The sequence below is a fragment of the Miniopterus schreibersii genome (genome assembly GCF_964146895.1).
Source record: "Miniopterus schreibersii genome assembly, chromosome: 3".
Classification (NCBI taxonomy): Eukaryota; Metazoa; Chordata; class Mammalia; order Chiroptera; family Miniopteridae; genus Miniopterus; species Miniopterus schreibersii.
In genome coordinates, this window is record NC_138103.1 from 52,299,980 (window position 1) to 52,316,692 (window position 16,713).

At 39.6% G+C, this 16,713-nt stretch overlaps 1 protein-coding gene across 1 annotated transcript in view; it reads left to right on the forward strand.

Moving 5' to 3' along the window:
• LIX1 (limb and CNS expressed 1) overlaps positions 1 to 16,713 on the forward strand; it is a 45,360-nt gene that overhangs the window by 12,852 nt on the left and 15,795 nt on the right. The window contains exon 2 of the mRNA XM_081131484.1: positions 4,116 to 4,279. Coding sequence (XP_080987610.1) covers positions 4,116 to 4,279 — 164 coding nt within the window. The remainder of the gene's footprint in view (positions 1 to 4,115; positions 4,280 to 16,713) is intronic.

The window sequence follows — 16,713 nt, forward strand, 5'->3', positions numbered from 1 at the left end:
CAGTAATATAAGAAGTATGGGAATGTGAGGGGCCTGAAAGGTGACTTGAAGAGAGAAGTTTGGAATGAGAAAGAGTATCAAGACATAGGGTTTTCCATGCCTTGCCAAGGAGTTATTTATCCTGTAGGTAATGAGGGACTCATAGGAGAATTTAAGAAGCTGTGAGTGATTTGATCGACTACAAGATTCAGAAAGATTATCCTGCAAACAATTAGAGGATGGGTTGGATGGGAGGATGATTGGAGTGAGAAGGGTATTGTGGTATACTTGGGGAGATATGAGCCAATGCAGCAGAGGCAGTATAAACTGAGAAGAAGTGGTGACTATGGAAGACATCAGGATATGGAATTGACAAATCTTGGGCATTTATTAGATATAGAGAAAGGAAATTAAGTTTAAGGTTTCTGCCAGGTTTCTGATTTAGATGAATCACTTTCTAGTTAATTAGGGAGACAGAGAAGTTTATGGAAAAGAAAAGGAGCTGAGCTTGGTAATATGTTGAATTTGTGCGACATCCAAATGAAAGTATCTATTAACAAAGTTGGAGTTACAAGAGAGAGTTTGGAACTGTCAATGTATATTATAGTAGATGAAGTTATGGAGATAGGTTCTGTCAATGAAGGAATATAGCAGAGAGAAGCAAGAAAAAACAAGGAAGGAATTCTCATGCAAATCTCATGAAGGGTCAGGAGAAAAACCCACAGAGAGACAGAAGAAATGATTACATACAGAGAAGCATATCAGAAGACTACTGTTAGAAGTGCCTACGGATATGAGAGTTTCTAGAAGAAATTGATCAGTTGTGTCAAGTGCAATTAGAAGTTAAGTAAATAAGGACTGAAAATTAGAAGTTGGTGATATTTGCCAGAGTAGTTTCAGTGAGATAATGTGGAGGAAATTGAGATTGTAGTAGGTTAAAAATAAATGGAAGATAAGGAAGCAGAGATTGTAATGTAGAATATTCTTTCTAGCAGCTTGGTTCTTGGTTCTAATGGGAAAATTTTAATAAATAGTAGCCAGAAATAGCCCCAATATTGAATGTTTTGATTGATTGATTGATTGATTGATTGACTGACTGATTCATTCATTCATCATCTTGAGCATACTTATGGTGGCGGAGAAGGAGTGCATAAAGACAAAACATCTAAAAAATAGGTCAAGAGAATGACTACTATAACAATGCCCAGGAGAAGCAACACAAATTCATGTGAGACTGGAGGAATTAAGGTAGAACTGGGTACTTGTGCAGATGAGTCACTGCACGTGTAGGGCTGCATATCGCATACTTGGTAGCCAAGTTTGTTCTGGAACATGAGGCAGGATTGTTGCTGAGCATCGAAGTTGCAACTGCAGCTAGAGATTACACTGTGTGGGGAGGCCTCTCCTCAAACTTGGGTGGTTTTCTTTAACAGTACTTGACCCTCTGCTCACATTTTCTTTGATATTGTCCATGAGCCTTGTTGTTGCTACTTCAAAAAAATAGAGGAGCATGTTTTTCATAAATAGATTATAGTATCCTCTGATATACTGATCTTTGGAATTCCAAATAGCAAGCTGGACTTCTTCCTTCTGCACTCCATTCATCTGGTTTTGCAGTCATCCAGAGGAGATAGAAATAGAAAGATGGATTGTGTGTGTGCATGGACATATGTTGCACTCTTTAGAGGTGATGACATACATAGGACCATCAAAGAAATCTTCCAAGGTTGCAGAATGAAAAATACGAAATCTACTACTTTTATTCATGCAGAAATTTTACTGAGTACATACCTTCAAACTCTTTAATCCACATAGCTTTACGTGCCAAAATTCTTGTGTTCATTTCACCTAAATAATCATGAGTCTTCAACTTCTTACTCTAGTTCTCAGCTGAACATCATTCAATAATGAACCTACTTAAAATAGTGGCTAATATGCTTTGTTGACTATCAGGGCAAAAGGCCACTCACTGCCTTTGGTTTTAGACTTCAATCTTCAAGACATCTCCGCTGAATTCTCAAGGTCAAATGCAAATAGAAACACAAATCAACCAGCTCAAAAGTCTTGTTTTCTTCGAGATAGGAGGGAAGGGAGAGTGAGGAACAGAAATACAGTTTAGAAAATAAAAGTTCTAATTCTATTTTGAGTTACATTAACTGGTAGTAAATATTATTTCAAATATTTTTAAATGAATGAAAAAGCTCTGTAATGACCAATTTCACTTTGATCACTTCAATATGTATTTTATTGGTTAATTCAGTTATACCTTCTGATAGTCTTACATTTTTCCAGTTTCTTTACAAACCACTTCTGTAAAGCTAAACACCACATTATAGCTCAATAAAGCTGGAAAGAAAAAAGGCAAGGAAAAAAACTAAACACTGCCTTTTTTAAATATACACAAGATTTCAGTTCCTTAAGAGTCTTGAAAATTTGTCTGAACTACACACTGTGAAGCTGATCGGTGACCTAGGGATGAGGTAAAGGAGCCATGTGCTCTAGTAAACACTTAAAAAGGGGGTTGTGCAATGTTTTTGCCTCCAAGTCAAAACATTTTTCTGTGCCTCACCTGACTCCCTGAAAAATATCAACACCCAGCATTTTGAAGCACATTCAGGAAATTCCAGAGAATGTCAAAGCCATAGACACTATGTTACCCAAAGAATACTTGAAAGAACAAAAATTATCTAATCTAGAACTTGAGGAAATCTGAAAGTTGTTTGTATTAGTATATTTTCATACGTAAGTGCGAGGCACCAGTTCAAAATGGTTTGAGGAAAAAGCGGATGTGTTGATACAGGAGGAGCTCAGTCTCTGCCTTCAGAACTTAGTCTTTCTTTCTCCATCTCTTGGTTCTACCCTTCTCTGTGTTGGCTTTCTTGTCCACATGTTTCCCCTTTGCTTGGGCAGCACCACACTTAGCTCCTATCTGCCCAGCAACCCTGTTGAAAAAAGAAGAATCTAGTCTTCAACATTTCCAACAAAATTCCTGGACTTATTGGCTCTAGATGACTTGACTTTGGTCAGATTCCCACCTCAGCCCTGAAGAAGATGTGGTAGAAGGAAAGGTAGTTCTTTAAGGAAAATCTTTGTGCTATTTCCACAAAAAGGAGAAGGAATCAAATGGCTGGCAGGTAAAAACAACAGATGCCCTGCACTGCCTTCAAGTGATGTGGTAGGCTCTCTGGCGCATACGGGGATAAGCTTCTACGAGGCCCCAGAAATGAGTGAACCTTACAGGAAAGCAGACTTCAGCTCACTCCCAAAAGGACCTTTTCACAGTCAGAACCATTAGCGGTTGAAACAGGCTGCCTCGAGGTCTGCCAAGTCAGGCCCTTCCACGTGCCCAGGCCAGATGGGCAGCTGTCAGTAGTGTTGAGCAGGGAATTCCTGCATTAGGCAGAGCTTTGTCTGCGTGACCTGTAAGTTCTACAATTCTATTACCCTTGTTAATTTCCACAATTCAATTTGCAGTACAGGATAAACAAACCAACCTAATTTGATCTGGAAATTCTGCAGGCTATCACAGGTCATTTAATCTAAAACACATGGCTACAGCCATTACTATGTTTTCTGAAGTCATCTAACAGACGTGGTCCTTAACAAGGTCTCCATGTTATTAGTTTCACTTATGGCTTTTTCCAGCCTCCTGCTTATTACACAATTGCCTTTCATTCTTAAGAATGAGGTGGAGAGAAGCATGAAAGAGTTTTCTTCTTTCTGCCTTTTTCCTCTTAAACCTTATAATAGGTGAGTCCCAATTAAAATTACATTGCTTACATCTTTATCTTCAAATTTGGCTTTCACTTTGCAGGTTTAAGAATCTATGAGAAATGGGAGCAGGGGCCATGAATAATTATAGGTTGGGGCAAAGTTGATTAAGGCAAATTTCAAAGAAGAAAAAGTGAGATTTTTCAATTTGATATTAAAACTTAATCTATAAAGTAAACTTCAGGTACCGCAACATTGTTAGAATTAGGGTACAGAACCACTTGACCCATAGTCATGAAGAAATAAACACATTTGTGTTAAACAGCGCTTGCTCCTTTCACAACTGAAAGCACCCTGCAAATAAAATTTTGTTTTCTAGGGTATGTCCATTCTGAATAACTGATTATGTTTCTTGTCTTTTTCAGTGAATGTTGTGTCAATGTTACAGGAATTTTGGGAAAGCAAGCAGCAGCAGAGGGCTGCGTTCCCCAGTGAAGGTGTGGTGGTGTACGAGTCACTGCCATCTCCTGGACCCCCCTTTGTGAGTTATGTGACCCTTCCAGGGGGAAGCTGTTTTGGCAACTTTCAGGTAAGAAGCAACCATGAATTGGTCAGTGAATATTAACTGGGTTAAAATAGAGTAAGTCCTTATAATGGTAACATTATAAGTTTTCTTGGTTGCAGTGAGAAAAGTTGTATCACATTCCATAATATATATAGGAAAATTGGTCAGGTGTTTCCATTTTTAAAAATAGAAGTATTTTATATTAGGATATCCCCTGATAATTCTTTATGGAAAATGAATTCTATAGCATTTTATTTGCCTGATAGTTGCTGCCTTTTCCCCTCAAAATATTTTGGAATATGCCTTAAAGAACAAAGGAACTTTGCCAGAGTTCTTCCATCATGACCCTTCCACCAGTAGAAATTCTCCACTTTCATGAGTTTTGTCATCAAGCACTAATCAATCCACTACACACCAAAGCATGAACCAACAGCAGAGGTTAAGATTTACAGGGCTGGGCTCAGGCACTTGTGCTAAGCCTAAGTTCTGCCTCTAAATAACTGTTAACCCTTGGGAAATTAATTTAACTCCTTGATCTCCTTGACTTTGAAATGAGGAATAATACCTATGGAGTTGGTCAGGAGCCATGAGCTATACATGCAGTGTGTTTATTTGGTACATAGAAGTTATTCCAACAATTGTTTTGATAATTATTATAAAGACTTGCAGTTGGTTAAATATTGATTATGCTTATGATGAGTGTAAATGATGATTCATTTCTAGTCATACTCCTACTCACACAAAAACATTGGCCTACATTAACCATCAACATCTGATTATTCAGTGTGTGTATCAAATAGTCACTGAGTGACTAGGAAGTTTCAAGCATTGGGCCAAGTAATGAGGATATGATATGGTTCATACCTTGAGGAAATCAATGTACAGAAATACTCTAGTAATTACATAGAATTATACTCGAGGTTCAATGAAAGCATAAAGGAAGAAACTTCTCAGTTTACTAGTCACCTTTATAAGTGCCTTTTTAGTAAACCACTTCTCAATTTGCAATAACTGGCAAAAATGCCTTATTTACAATTTGTGGACAATGTGAAACTCATAAGTATTCAAGTTTTCCTCTTACCTTTGACAACTAGGAAGCCCAGAGTCAAATTTTCAGTGTATCTCTTTGTGGTGTAAGTCTACAGAACTAATGTCATGTAATACTAATATTATTTATATTTCTACCTTTAGTCTCCCTTTGAACTTAGGATGCCTCACTTATTTATTTTATCCTATTATCATGTATCTGTTTTATGTTATTTCACATATTTTGTGGAGTGAGGAGAGGATATAGTTTAATAAATAGACCCACAGGCCTGTCTGCCTAGGGGAAGACAGAGAAGAGCTCAGGGGGAATGCAATCACAAGCTGAGACGTCAGTTCAGGGTGTCTTTGCCAGTCCGTAAAGGAGAGATGGCATTCTCAGCACAGAGAACAATGTGTGAAAAGGCATGGGGTGAGAGAAAACCACAAGCACTTTCAGAATTTCAGGAGCCTACCTGTGTCTGTGGCAGGCATTCTCATCAAACCATAAGTGATCTTCATGCTTTACAAAGGACAGCAGGTTCTATTCTATATAAAATCAGCACCCGTGAAAGATTCTGAGCAGGAGAGTGATATACTCAAATGTTTCAGAAAGATTAATCTGGCAGGAGCACTAATTCTAAGGCTAATTTTAAAACTGCATTCAAAACTACTGACCCAGCCAGTCAGTACCTAGAGCAATGGTCACCGGTGGATTTCGACCACTTACCGATGAGAGTGAATTGCCTGATGAGGATGATTTGAAAGTGAGTTTAGAAGCCTCAGAACAGAGCTTGATGTAACCCCAGACACTTAGACAAGAATGACGTGCAGGCCCGGCCGAGCATTGACCTAGGATCCAGGAGGTCACAGTTCGATTCCCGCGCAGGGCACATGCCCGGGTTGCGGGCTCAGTCCCCAGTCGGGGGGTGCAGGAGGCAGCCGATCAATGACTCTCTCATCATGGATGTTTCTATCTCTCTCTCTTCCACTCCCTTCTCTCTGAAATCAATAAAGATATATTAAAAGAAAAGAATGACGGGCAGGGAAGAGGAAGAAAGGCAGTCATGAGGAAGGGATTCCCTAACCCAGATGCGCCTACAGTGCCATCGTCAAACAGTCTAAGGTGAAGCCGCCCCCTCGGACAGAGCCCCCGTCAGACTTCCCGTTTCAGGGGAGACCTCTTTGGAAAACAGACCTACTCAGCCGCAGAGCAAGGTCTTGACAGCCACCTAAACAAATCTCTTTCTTTGTCCATGAATGTCAGTGAACTCAAGCTCACCAAACATTTGAGGAAGGCTGAAAGCAAAAGAGAAAAATTCAAGGCAAGCAAACAAAAGAACAGAAATAATTCAAGTAGCGAAGTACATAAGAGAGTATTACAATGAGTATCCTCAATTGTTGGAGGATATTTATCCCTAAAATATCTATGATAACAGGAGTATCATACAGCATTTGCACATTGATCTCACTGTTTTGTTTGGTTTGGCTTTTTTAACATAGATTGACTATATATGTAGGGTAGCTTTGGTGGAGTTGATGAAATAGGGCAAAAACTGGCAAACCAGGTTAACAAAACAAAAAACTATTTATTTGAAAAGATAAATAAGGAAGACAAATCTTTGGCATCTTTGAGTCAGAAAAAACCAACACATATACTACACTAAGCATGAGAAAGGGGATGTAATTATAGGAACGTAATATAAGAATACTACATAAACTATTATGTTTTTTAAAACATGAAAACTTAGATGATATTGACTACTTGCTGGGAACTCTCTGTATTATCTTTGAAACTCTTCCATAATTTGAAATTTATTTCAAAATAAAAAGATTTTTGTTTAACAAATGGCTCCCTATTAACTTCTTATTATAGTTATTTTAATGGCTCCCTAGTATCTTCTTATAGTCTAAATGTCTTATTTTGTCAGTAAAGACTGCAGTTGGCCCCAGCGTTTCCTTCCAGCCTTATCTCCCTGATTCCTCTCTGACACGCAGAGACTCCGCCTGCCTGTTCCTCATTCCTGCCTTGGCCTCTCCTAGCCGCTCACACACCCACACCGTGGCCGACTCATGACTGCTGTTGCCACCCTCTCCTCATGTCTGAACCCTGCCCGCCCACCAGGACTCCACTCGAATGTCACATTCTTCATAAATTTTCCCTGAACTCCCCTGCTAGGTTTCTCTACTTCTGATTTCCCAAAGCAGTTATCTCAGTTTCCCTTCTACTATATTATGTTGGGGTTTTTTTTGTTGTTTTTTTTACTTTATGATACAGCTGCTTATGTGTGTTTTGTCTCTATAATAAAATGTAAGTGCTTCGGGGACAGAGTCTGTATTCTTATATCCCTATGACTCTAAGCACTGTGCTCTGTATATAGTAAGTACTTAATAAATTTTGTTGAATGAACAGCTAAATGAATGAAGACAAATCCCAAGAATCAATGGAGTTTATATTTTTCCATTTTTGTATATAATCACCATTGATTGATATATGACATAGCATATACTATTATATACAGTATAATGTATGAACTAAGATATTTCACCTAATTCTGCAAGACAGTGGGCTGGGAAGGAAAAGTCAGTAACATTAAAATCAGCTCATATCTGTGGTTAAAGTTTCGGAAATGGATTAATTTGGAAGTACTGATTTAAAGAACATTCTAGCCTTGGCCAGGTGGCTCAGTTGGTTGGAGCACTGTCCTGTACACCAAAAACATTGCAGGTTAGATTCCCAGTCATGGCACATACCTAAGCTGCAGGTTTGTTCCATAGAAGGGGAGTGTACAAAAGCAATGGATCAATGTTTCTTTTTCTCTCTTTCCCTTCCTTTCTCTAAAAATCAATAAAAATATATCCTCAGGTAAAGATTAAAAAAACAAAAACCTTCTAATTCTCTCTGCATTTAATTTATGCATTAGTAACTTTCCTTTCACTCTATACCCATGACCATGAATAACCAAGATTAGGCCATACTCACACCCAAGTATGCATTATATTTGTTCAGATGTAATAAGTACACTTATTATAATCTATCTAGAACATAATGCATTTGACAGATTTGTGAATCCATCTAGAGGATATAAGTCTAAGAAATTCTAATGCTCTTATTTTTGTTTTTGCTACCTTGAGAATTATGAATTTTCAATTGTCTCATAAATTTCTACCCAAAATGATAGGACTTCCCTTAGGAAGTGCATTCAACATCCTTTTTGTGGCCTTTAAAAAATAGAAAACAAAATGAAAAAACTGGACTTCTCAGCAGGGAGGAGTCCTGGTGAAATCTCTGATCATTTTAGGGCCTCCTTTTCCTTATGTTTAAATCATCATATTTTAAGGTTCTCAGGAGGATTGTTAACATCCTTGCTTTAAAAGATACAGTATTTCCTGAATCAAATATGTTTTGAAAATGTGTTTGGGTGATTGACTGCCAAATCTGGCCCCTTAACCCATTTGGCCCTTCAAAATATGATTTGAGAAAGGAAAACCAGGAAGGAAAAAAAGAAAGAAAATTTCCCCTAAAGCAATGTCCTTGCACTTTTCTTTGTCAGTTCAGAAACCATCTTAAATGCTGTTCTCACATATAACATTTCATCATGCTTTTGCCAGCAGTTGTCCTGTGAGAGCCTAGATGCTCATTCCTGCAATGCCTTTCACGTAATCAAATGTCACCCTTGTGCATTGCAAATCATTTCACGATGGATTATTAATGCCAAGACCATGTGCGGAGACATGGAGAAGCCATTATGCCAGCAGTAGCCTTCTTACTGAGCCGTGGACGTCACCTCCAATGGTGCCAAGTAATTGAAAATACTTGAAGTGTAGTATGGGACTGGATTGCAGGATTAATCCCTCTAGTTTCATGAAAGCTGTAAGAGATTATGCTCATTCATTCTTTAGAAAAGTAGTATTCAGACTGCACTTTAGTTTTCTGGTTAATCAAAGGAAAGCAGTCAAAAGGCTCTGATGGGCACAAACCACTGGTTTTATGCAAAGAAACCTCCTACTGAAGTAAATGGGAAGCTGTGTCCAAGAAGACTAATGAAAGAATTTTCAGTTAGTCTTAACACCACAGCCCCCCAAAACAGAGAACTAGAGTTTGGAAAGAAAGCAGCCATGATCCTGTTTTTAACTCATTCCTTTATAAACTACTGTAGTATAGGAAAAGAGAAGTAAAAATAGACTCGTTTTTGAACTTCTAAACAATGAACAAAATCATCTATTTATACTAAATTATTTTTCTTTTAGAAAGGTTTATTGAAACACATTAATGCTAATTGTGTCTTTTATAAAAGAGACCATCTTCTAATATTACAGGCATTAAGTAGGAATTTGTGCATTTTGGATGTATTTTCTTTATGCCATTTTTGTCTAGGCAGTTAATCCTTCCCTAGCCACATATCATTACCATGAAAACTGGCAGTAATTTCCATTTTTTACAATAAGAGCCACACAAGGGTCATCAGATCAACCTCTGGCTCCCCTCTTGATAAACTCAGAAGGAAAGCTGCTCATTGTTTCAGCAGCTGTTTTTGTTTCCAAATCCAAATGGGGAACGTAATTGAGTGTTTTATCTCATTTTACATTTTGATTAAAAGGTTTGTGATTCAAGTTTTACTTTCAAGCCAGTGACATGGTCTTCCATATAGTCTGCTAGAGTGATTTAGATTAATGAATTTTATTCTAATTTGGAATAAAAAGCAGAAAATCCCTTGGGTATAGAAGTAGACCATGCGATTATTTATGTATATGAGTTATGGTTGAATAAAAAATGTATCCCCCTGGCTAAAACATGGATGTGATAGCTCAATTTTTTTGAAGGACACTAATTCATTGGGGTATCATATCTTTTTCACAAACATTTTGTTGTTGTTAAAATTGCTTCACAATAATACATACAGGTGTTAAACACTGGGATCAGGTTCTCAGGCTGTTTGTACAATGCCTGAGTAAAATTTCCACAGGCAAGCTGTTGGTTGATTGTTTGTTTGTTTGTTTGTTTTCACCCACTATTTGGTGTTGATAGTAGGACTGCACAGCTGGAAGACATGAGGAGGAACACTCACAGCAGATGAGTTCCTTGCAAAGCTCTGTTTCTAAAGGGCCTTTAGTTTTTATGCCACTTAGTTTCCAAACCAAAGTCTTTGCCTAGGAAGATATCTAGAAAAACTACTTTTCAAGGGTGTATATTGGCTAAAAGAAGACTGGGGGTGTTTAATTTTGTTTTCGTTTCTTAACACAGTAAGCACACTTCACCTATATTATCAGCATAAAACACATGGTTTTACTTTCATGCACTGAATGATTCTTCTCAAAGTCCAGGGAAATAAAAGTATATTTAAATCACAATAAGCTAAGTTTATAAAATTAAGTTTTCCCAGGAGAGAAAGACTAAGATTTGATTAATTCATAGACTTGCCTTAGCGGAATTGTAATGCTCTCCTTTTACCGATTGTTAACTGAGGCCTAGCCTTAACGTTCCGCGCCCCGCATAGGGAGTTCGTTTCTGCCATCAGATTGAGGCTGTCGCCCGTCACTGAGGCTGTACTTCTCTTTGAAATCAGCCATGACCTCTTTTGTCTCTGTCTCTAGAGTTGCCTCCGTGACTCAGACGCACGACATGCTACACAATGTACTTAATTTCCCAAGGAGGCGTTTCTTGGTAGATTCTCCCCAGGAAAGCGTTCTATTTTTTTGTGCCCAGTGACACCCAAAGATGGGAATCTGAGTTATAAGCCCTTCCTATTTGAAAGTCAATGTCAGCTAATGATCAGACTGCAATGACTTGCCCACGAAGCTGGGAGTGCATATTGTTTTAACGAAGCCTTATATTGATTCCCCAGCCCTTTTATCTGTGTTTTTTCTGATCAAGCAAAATGAATAAATAAAGGGGCTTGGCCTCCTCAGAGAAGAGCAGAGGGGAGTGAAGGGAACGCTTGGGGAAGGGCTCCCTGGTAAACAGAGACTCAGACTCTCGCAGGAGCCTCCCCGCCCCGGCTGGTGAGTTTTAGGAAGATGCTCCGTCCCGGGAGCTGCTGAGCGAGGAAGGAAAGCCGAGCCCATCTTTCCCGCCCCCGCCCCCGCCCCCGCCCGCTCAGTGCGATCACAGCCAAGTCACTTTACATCAAAGCAACTATAAAAATAAACCAAAACTTTGAGCCCTGATCAATTCATCTTGTCTTCACCTTAACTTGAAAAAAGAAAAGAAAGAAAAGAAAAAAGGGAAAAGAAAAAAACCTCAAGGAGCAAAACACAACATGGTTTTGTAATAGTTACCAGGGCCCTCGGTCTAGGTATGTGTGTAGAATAGCATTTGGGGCAGAGGTAAATGAGGAGGAGGCCAGGTGGTTTATATTATAAAAATAACATTCTGACCCACCATGTGCATGAAACGTTTCTTTCAGTTGACAGGAACTGGTGAGTTTTCTCTGAAAATTGGACTCCCAGACCATTCCCCTCCCCCAGACCTAGCAAAGACCCCCATTCCCAGCCTACACAGAGCTCCAAATTGTTCCCAACCTATTTGCAGCCAGCCTGACCTACGGAGAAAGAGACACGATATTAACTTGAGTGACTGAGTTTCAAGGGTTGCCCCTTTTCAGATCACCATCTGGAAGGGGGGAAATGTTAATATATCCACAATTAGATAAATTGGAACACATGCAAATGCTCACGCTTAGACCAGGGCAGTCAAGGTCTTAAAGAACTGAAAGGGGGACAATTAGCAGCGGGGCCTGGTTTGTGGCATTCTTTGCGCTGATGGCTTGCTGTCAGGATGAAACCGAGGTGTTGGTGACACTGACCAGAGCGAGCAGGCCATACACACCAACTCTGCAAGTCAAGTCACTTGCTGAGATGTGGACTCCAAGTCACAAAAACAAAATGTTCCCAGTCACCTGAATGACAGACTCAACAGCCTAAAGGATTTGAGCAAGAATTCTCACCTCTCACAGAGTCAGTTTATTTGGTTTTGCCACCTGAAAAGCCCCAACTCAGAAGATCCCCTTGGGTACCATGTGCTATTGAGTGGAGTGAATGTTGCCCAGATAACACTGACCTGCCCTTGAGCCCAGGGAGGGCATCTTCAGCTTTAAGTTCCCATGTAGATACAATCTGTCACATTTGCTATTACATTACTGTTTTTATTCAAAAACCTCACTTCGTAGTGACCATTTCTCAACTCCTTGGCTACCCTTGGTAAGAATTGAGTAACGTATTCCTAACTTGTGTTTATATGTTTTGGATCTGCAGACCTATTTTTTCTTGATATCTTTAAAATACAAATATGAATAACTCTCAGAAGCCTATTGAATGTTTAAGATGGAGAGATGTTACTTATATCAATGTCTTTTCACGTGCTTTCCTAAAGAAAGTTCTATAGTTGGGATGTATGTACAGTAAAATCTTGGGGTCCAGAAATGGCTTCTCCACACATGTATCCTACATGTTTTCTAATACAAAGCATGGAAAAAAAATATTACCCAAATAAGCACCACCAAGAAAGTAATTGTTCAGAGTATAAATTGTGTTAGCCTGGCTATAAGGTTTTCCTGTGAACAGTAACACACTTATCAATACTTTTAGAGTATTTAAGAAATAATTGACAATAAAACTAGTTTCTTATTAGCCATTTTTATTTTTATGACATGTACATGATTACCAAAATTTTATTTCAGATAACTTCAGTACATTCTAAAACATTGACTAGCCACTATTCTATTTGGGGACAGCCTACTGGCCCAATTCATCTTGGCTGATCAGTTTTTCATTGAAAAATGTGACACTTTGGAAAATTATCATGAAAGAAATAAAAACTGCTGAGCAGATAAAGAACATTGAGACTTCATTTAGTTAAGTCAGCAGTGTTTATATACTTCCTAAGGGCCTAATTTTAGAACTGCCATAAAAGACTTTTTTTTCCAGCTCCACTTCTGCTTTCCTTGAGAAATTTCCTCACGAGAAATTAGAATTTTTTGTGTTAGCAGAAGTGGATTTACCATTGTGATATTGTGACTTGTAATAAGAAATATCTGTTTGTTCTTTATCCTGGTTCCTGGCACAGAGCTCCTAAAATCCTTTGTTATTCGTAACAAAACCCCTTTCTACCACTCTTGAGTTTATGTCCATAAGGTGACTTTTGGAAAGCCCTTAAAGATGGGGACTGTTGGCCAGGTAACCAACCTTGTGATTAAAGCAAGGGTGGGGAATGTCCGGCCCTCGGGCCATATACAGCCCTCAGAATCATTTGGTCTGGCCCTGCCAAGGCTACTGCAGGCAGGACTCGAAATTCAATAAATCTAGGGGCTTTTTTCACAGCTAATTTTTAAGTTGATAATTTTGTATGGCCCGAGAATGATGTTATAAATATCCAAATGGCCCTTTGCAGAAAAAAGATTCCCTACCCCTGGATTAGAGAGTTGGAACTTTAAGTTCTATCCTCTGACTTCCTAGGAGGGGAGAGGGGCTGAGGATTGACTTAATCACCAATGGCCAAAGATTTAATCAATCGTGCCTACATTATGAAGCCTCCATAAAAATCCTAAATGATGGATTCGCAGAGTTTCTAGGTTGGTAAATATCTGGGAGGATTGCGCCTAGAGAGGGCATGGAAGCTCTGAGCCTCTTCCCACATACCTTGTGAATCTCTTCTTCTGGCTGTACCTTTTATAATAAATCCATAATGTTGTAAGTAAATTGTTTTCCTGAGTTCTGTGAGCCATTCTAGCAAATGATGGAGGGGTTCATGAGAACTTCTCATTTATAGGTGGCTGATCAAAAACACAAGTGACAACCTAGACTTGCATTTGGTGTCTGAAATGGGGGCAGTCTTATAGGACAGAGACATTAATCAGTGGGATCTGATGCTACCTCCAGGTAGATAGTTTCAGAATTGAATTAAATTGCAGGACATCCAGCTGTTGTCAGAGAAGAAGTAGGTTTTCCCCAAAACATTTAGCGACCATGGTATTGAAATGTAGTGTTGGAGTAGAGTAGAGGAGAGTTTCCTTCACAGGCTCCTTTGAAATAACAATGCCAATTTTTTTATTTGTAATTCTATATTATTTTTTTAAAACAAGGTCCCTCAAATTGTGTAAACTTCAGATCCCACAAAACTTGGTTCTGTCCCTGCCAGAGTAGAAGTGAGAACAGAAGGGAAAGAAGCTAGAGCAATGTTCCTCTAAGAATAGTCCTTAGTCCACCTGCCTCAAAATCACCTGGAAAGCTTGTTAAAATGCAGACACCCCCCCCCCCCCCCCCGCCCCATGATCCATCTGCAGAGACTCTGATTAAGGTCAGATTGGGGCCCAAGAATGTGCATGTTTAGCAACTTCCCTAGGTGATCTTACTATGAACACTAAAGTGTTTGAATTATTGTTTCAGAATCCTGGCCTAGGCTTACCAATGATCTTCATAATGTACCTTGTGGGTTCTCAGTAGCTTGTTGGTGATCTGACATCCAAAATAAGATACAAGACCAGAATGAGCTGAGAATTTTTTATCCAGTGAAACTTGAGAAGCTTAATTTAAATAGCTTTTGAAGAGTTAGCAAACACTTTTTTTAAAAAAGAACAACCTTATGTGGTAAAATTCCAAATTCTCCTGACCTCATATTCAATCAATGGGTCACTTCCAGATGGCATGAAAAACTTCCTGTAGAAGATATTTGACCTTCTGGTCTAGTCATAGCTGGCCTTTCTCCCTGCATTTTTCTTCTAAGTCCAGGCAGAGAAAAGCATCAAATGGACATTAGGAAGAAAGGATATTACCATAACTGTCAGCAGATTTACCTCCTCATTGAGCACGGTTTCTTCTAAGTGAAGTTGAGTTCACCATGGTGTGTGGGAAGAGATACTCTTGGAGTCTTATGTCAAAATGACCCATGGAATATCAAAGTTGGAACCTTGCGTAAGATACTGTACTGATTTGGGAAAGCTGTGAGACTTCCTCTCTATTGCAAGGGGAGTGACCAATTCTGTGACAAACAAAGTAGTGTCATGGTTAAAAATCTGTGGACTCTCAAGTCAGACAGACCTGGAGTAGAATCTTGTTTTGGTGTGACCTTGGGATACGTAGCCTCTGTTCCTCATCTGCAAGATAAGGTGACAGCAAAACCAACCTCATAGGATTGTGGTAATAACTGAATATGGCAGTAAACATTAAGCGCTTAGCTCAGCAAAGAGGATTATTGTTACTGGGCTCTTCCTCGAGGGTGGGCTAGAGAATTCCTACTTACCTGACGTGAGCAAAGCTTTGTATTAGTTATCAATGGCTGAGTAGCCAATTGCCTCAAAATAATTGTCTCACAATGTTTCTGAGGATCAGGAATCCTGAAGCCCCTCAGTTGGGCGGTTCTGGCTCAGGGTCTCCTAGAGTCTGCAGTCAGGTGGGCAGGGAGCTATAGTCGTCTGAGGCTTGATGGAGCCTGGAGGACCAGCTTCCAGTCTCCCTCCGATGGCTACTGGAGAGGCACTGGTTCCTCACCACGTGTGCCTGCTGTAGGACTGCTCACAGCACGAAAGCTGACCTTCCCACAGCAAGTGCTCCGAGAGAGCGCAATGTGATCAAGACAGAAGCCACCATGGCTTTTAGAACTTAATATCACAAGTGACGTATCATATCTTCTCCGTCTTGCGGTCCCCTCACACACTGTCCGGGGGGATCTACTGTTATGCAGATCCCCCGGTACAGCGCAAGAGGGGCCGCAGGAGGGTGCGAGGACCAGGACGCAGGGATCCCGGGGGCCCTCTCAGGCTGGCTACCACTGCCTGTGTATAGTTTTCCTGAGCAATGCCACAGATGCTCTTACTCTTTTTTTCTTTTCTTTTTGCTTTAATTTTAGATTAGAGCCAGGAGGCTTTGAAATGATTATAGTGGTTTATAATCTACCAGCAAATGAAAGGCATCTGAGCGTCCAGATAAATGTCTGAGTGGGGTCTGCTAGCCACTTGAAAAGCATGTGGTTCCGCATGCCTGAGAAATCCACAGCTGACTTCAGTAAAATCTTGACTATTAAATATTCCAGCTCTGCACTTTCGCAAAGTGCAAAGGACAGAAGTTGTCTCTCTCTATTAACAAGTAAGAATGGTTAGCAGATAAGGCACGGTTTACAAATCTGTATTTATGATTGGGGTCTGGCTGAAAAACAGCAAGAATAAACCTTACAATCTGGGAAGTCAAATTCTAGCAGGAAGTTGCTTTGAAATAAGCCCACGCTTCACTCGCTCTCCAACTGATGTCTTTGACGACCGGTTTGGACACATCAATAAAACGTGCTGTCACTTACTATATTTTATTTTCTTGCAGCGTTTCCCACTGTTTGATGGTAACTCTAACAGCGCCTGTTCTTACAGCGGAATCCACATTCTGATTTCGATTTGCCAAGTAGATTGCTTTTGGCTAAATTTCTTGCCCAAGCACAGGCCCTTAAGGTT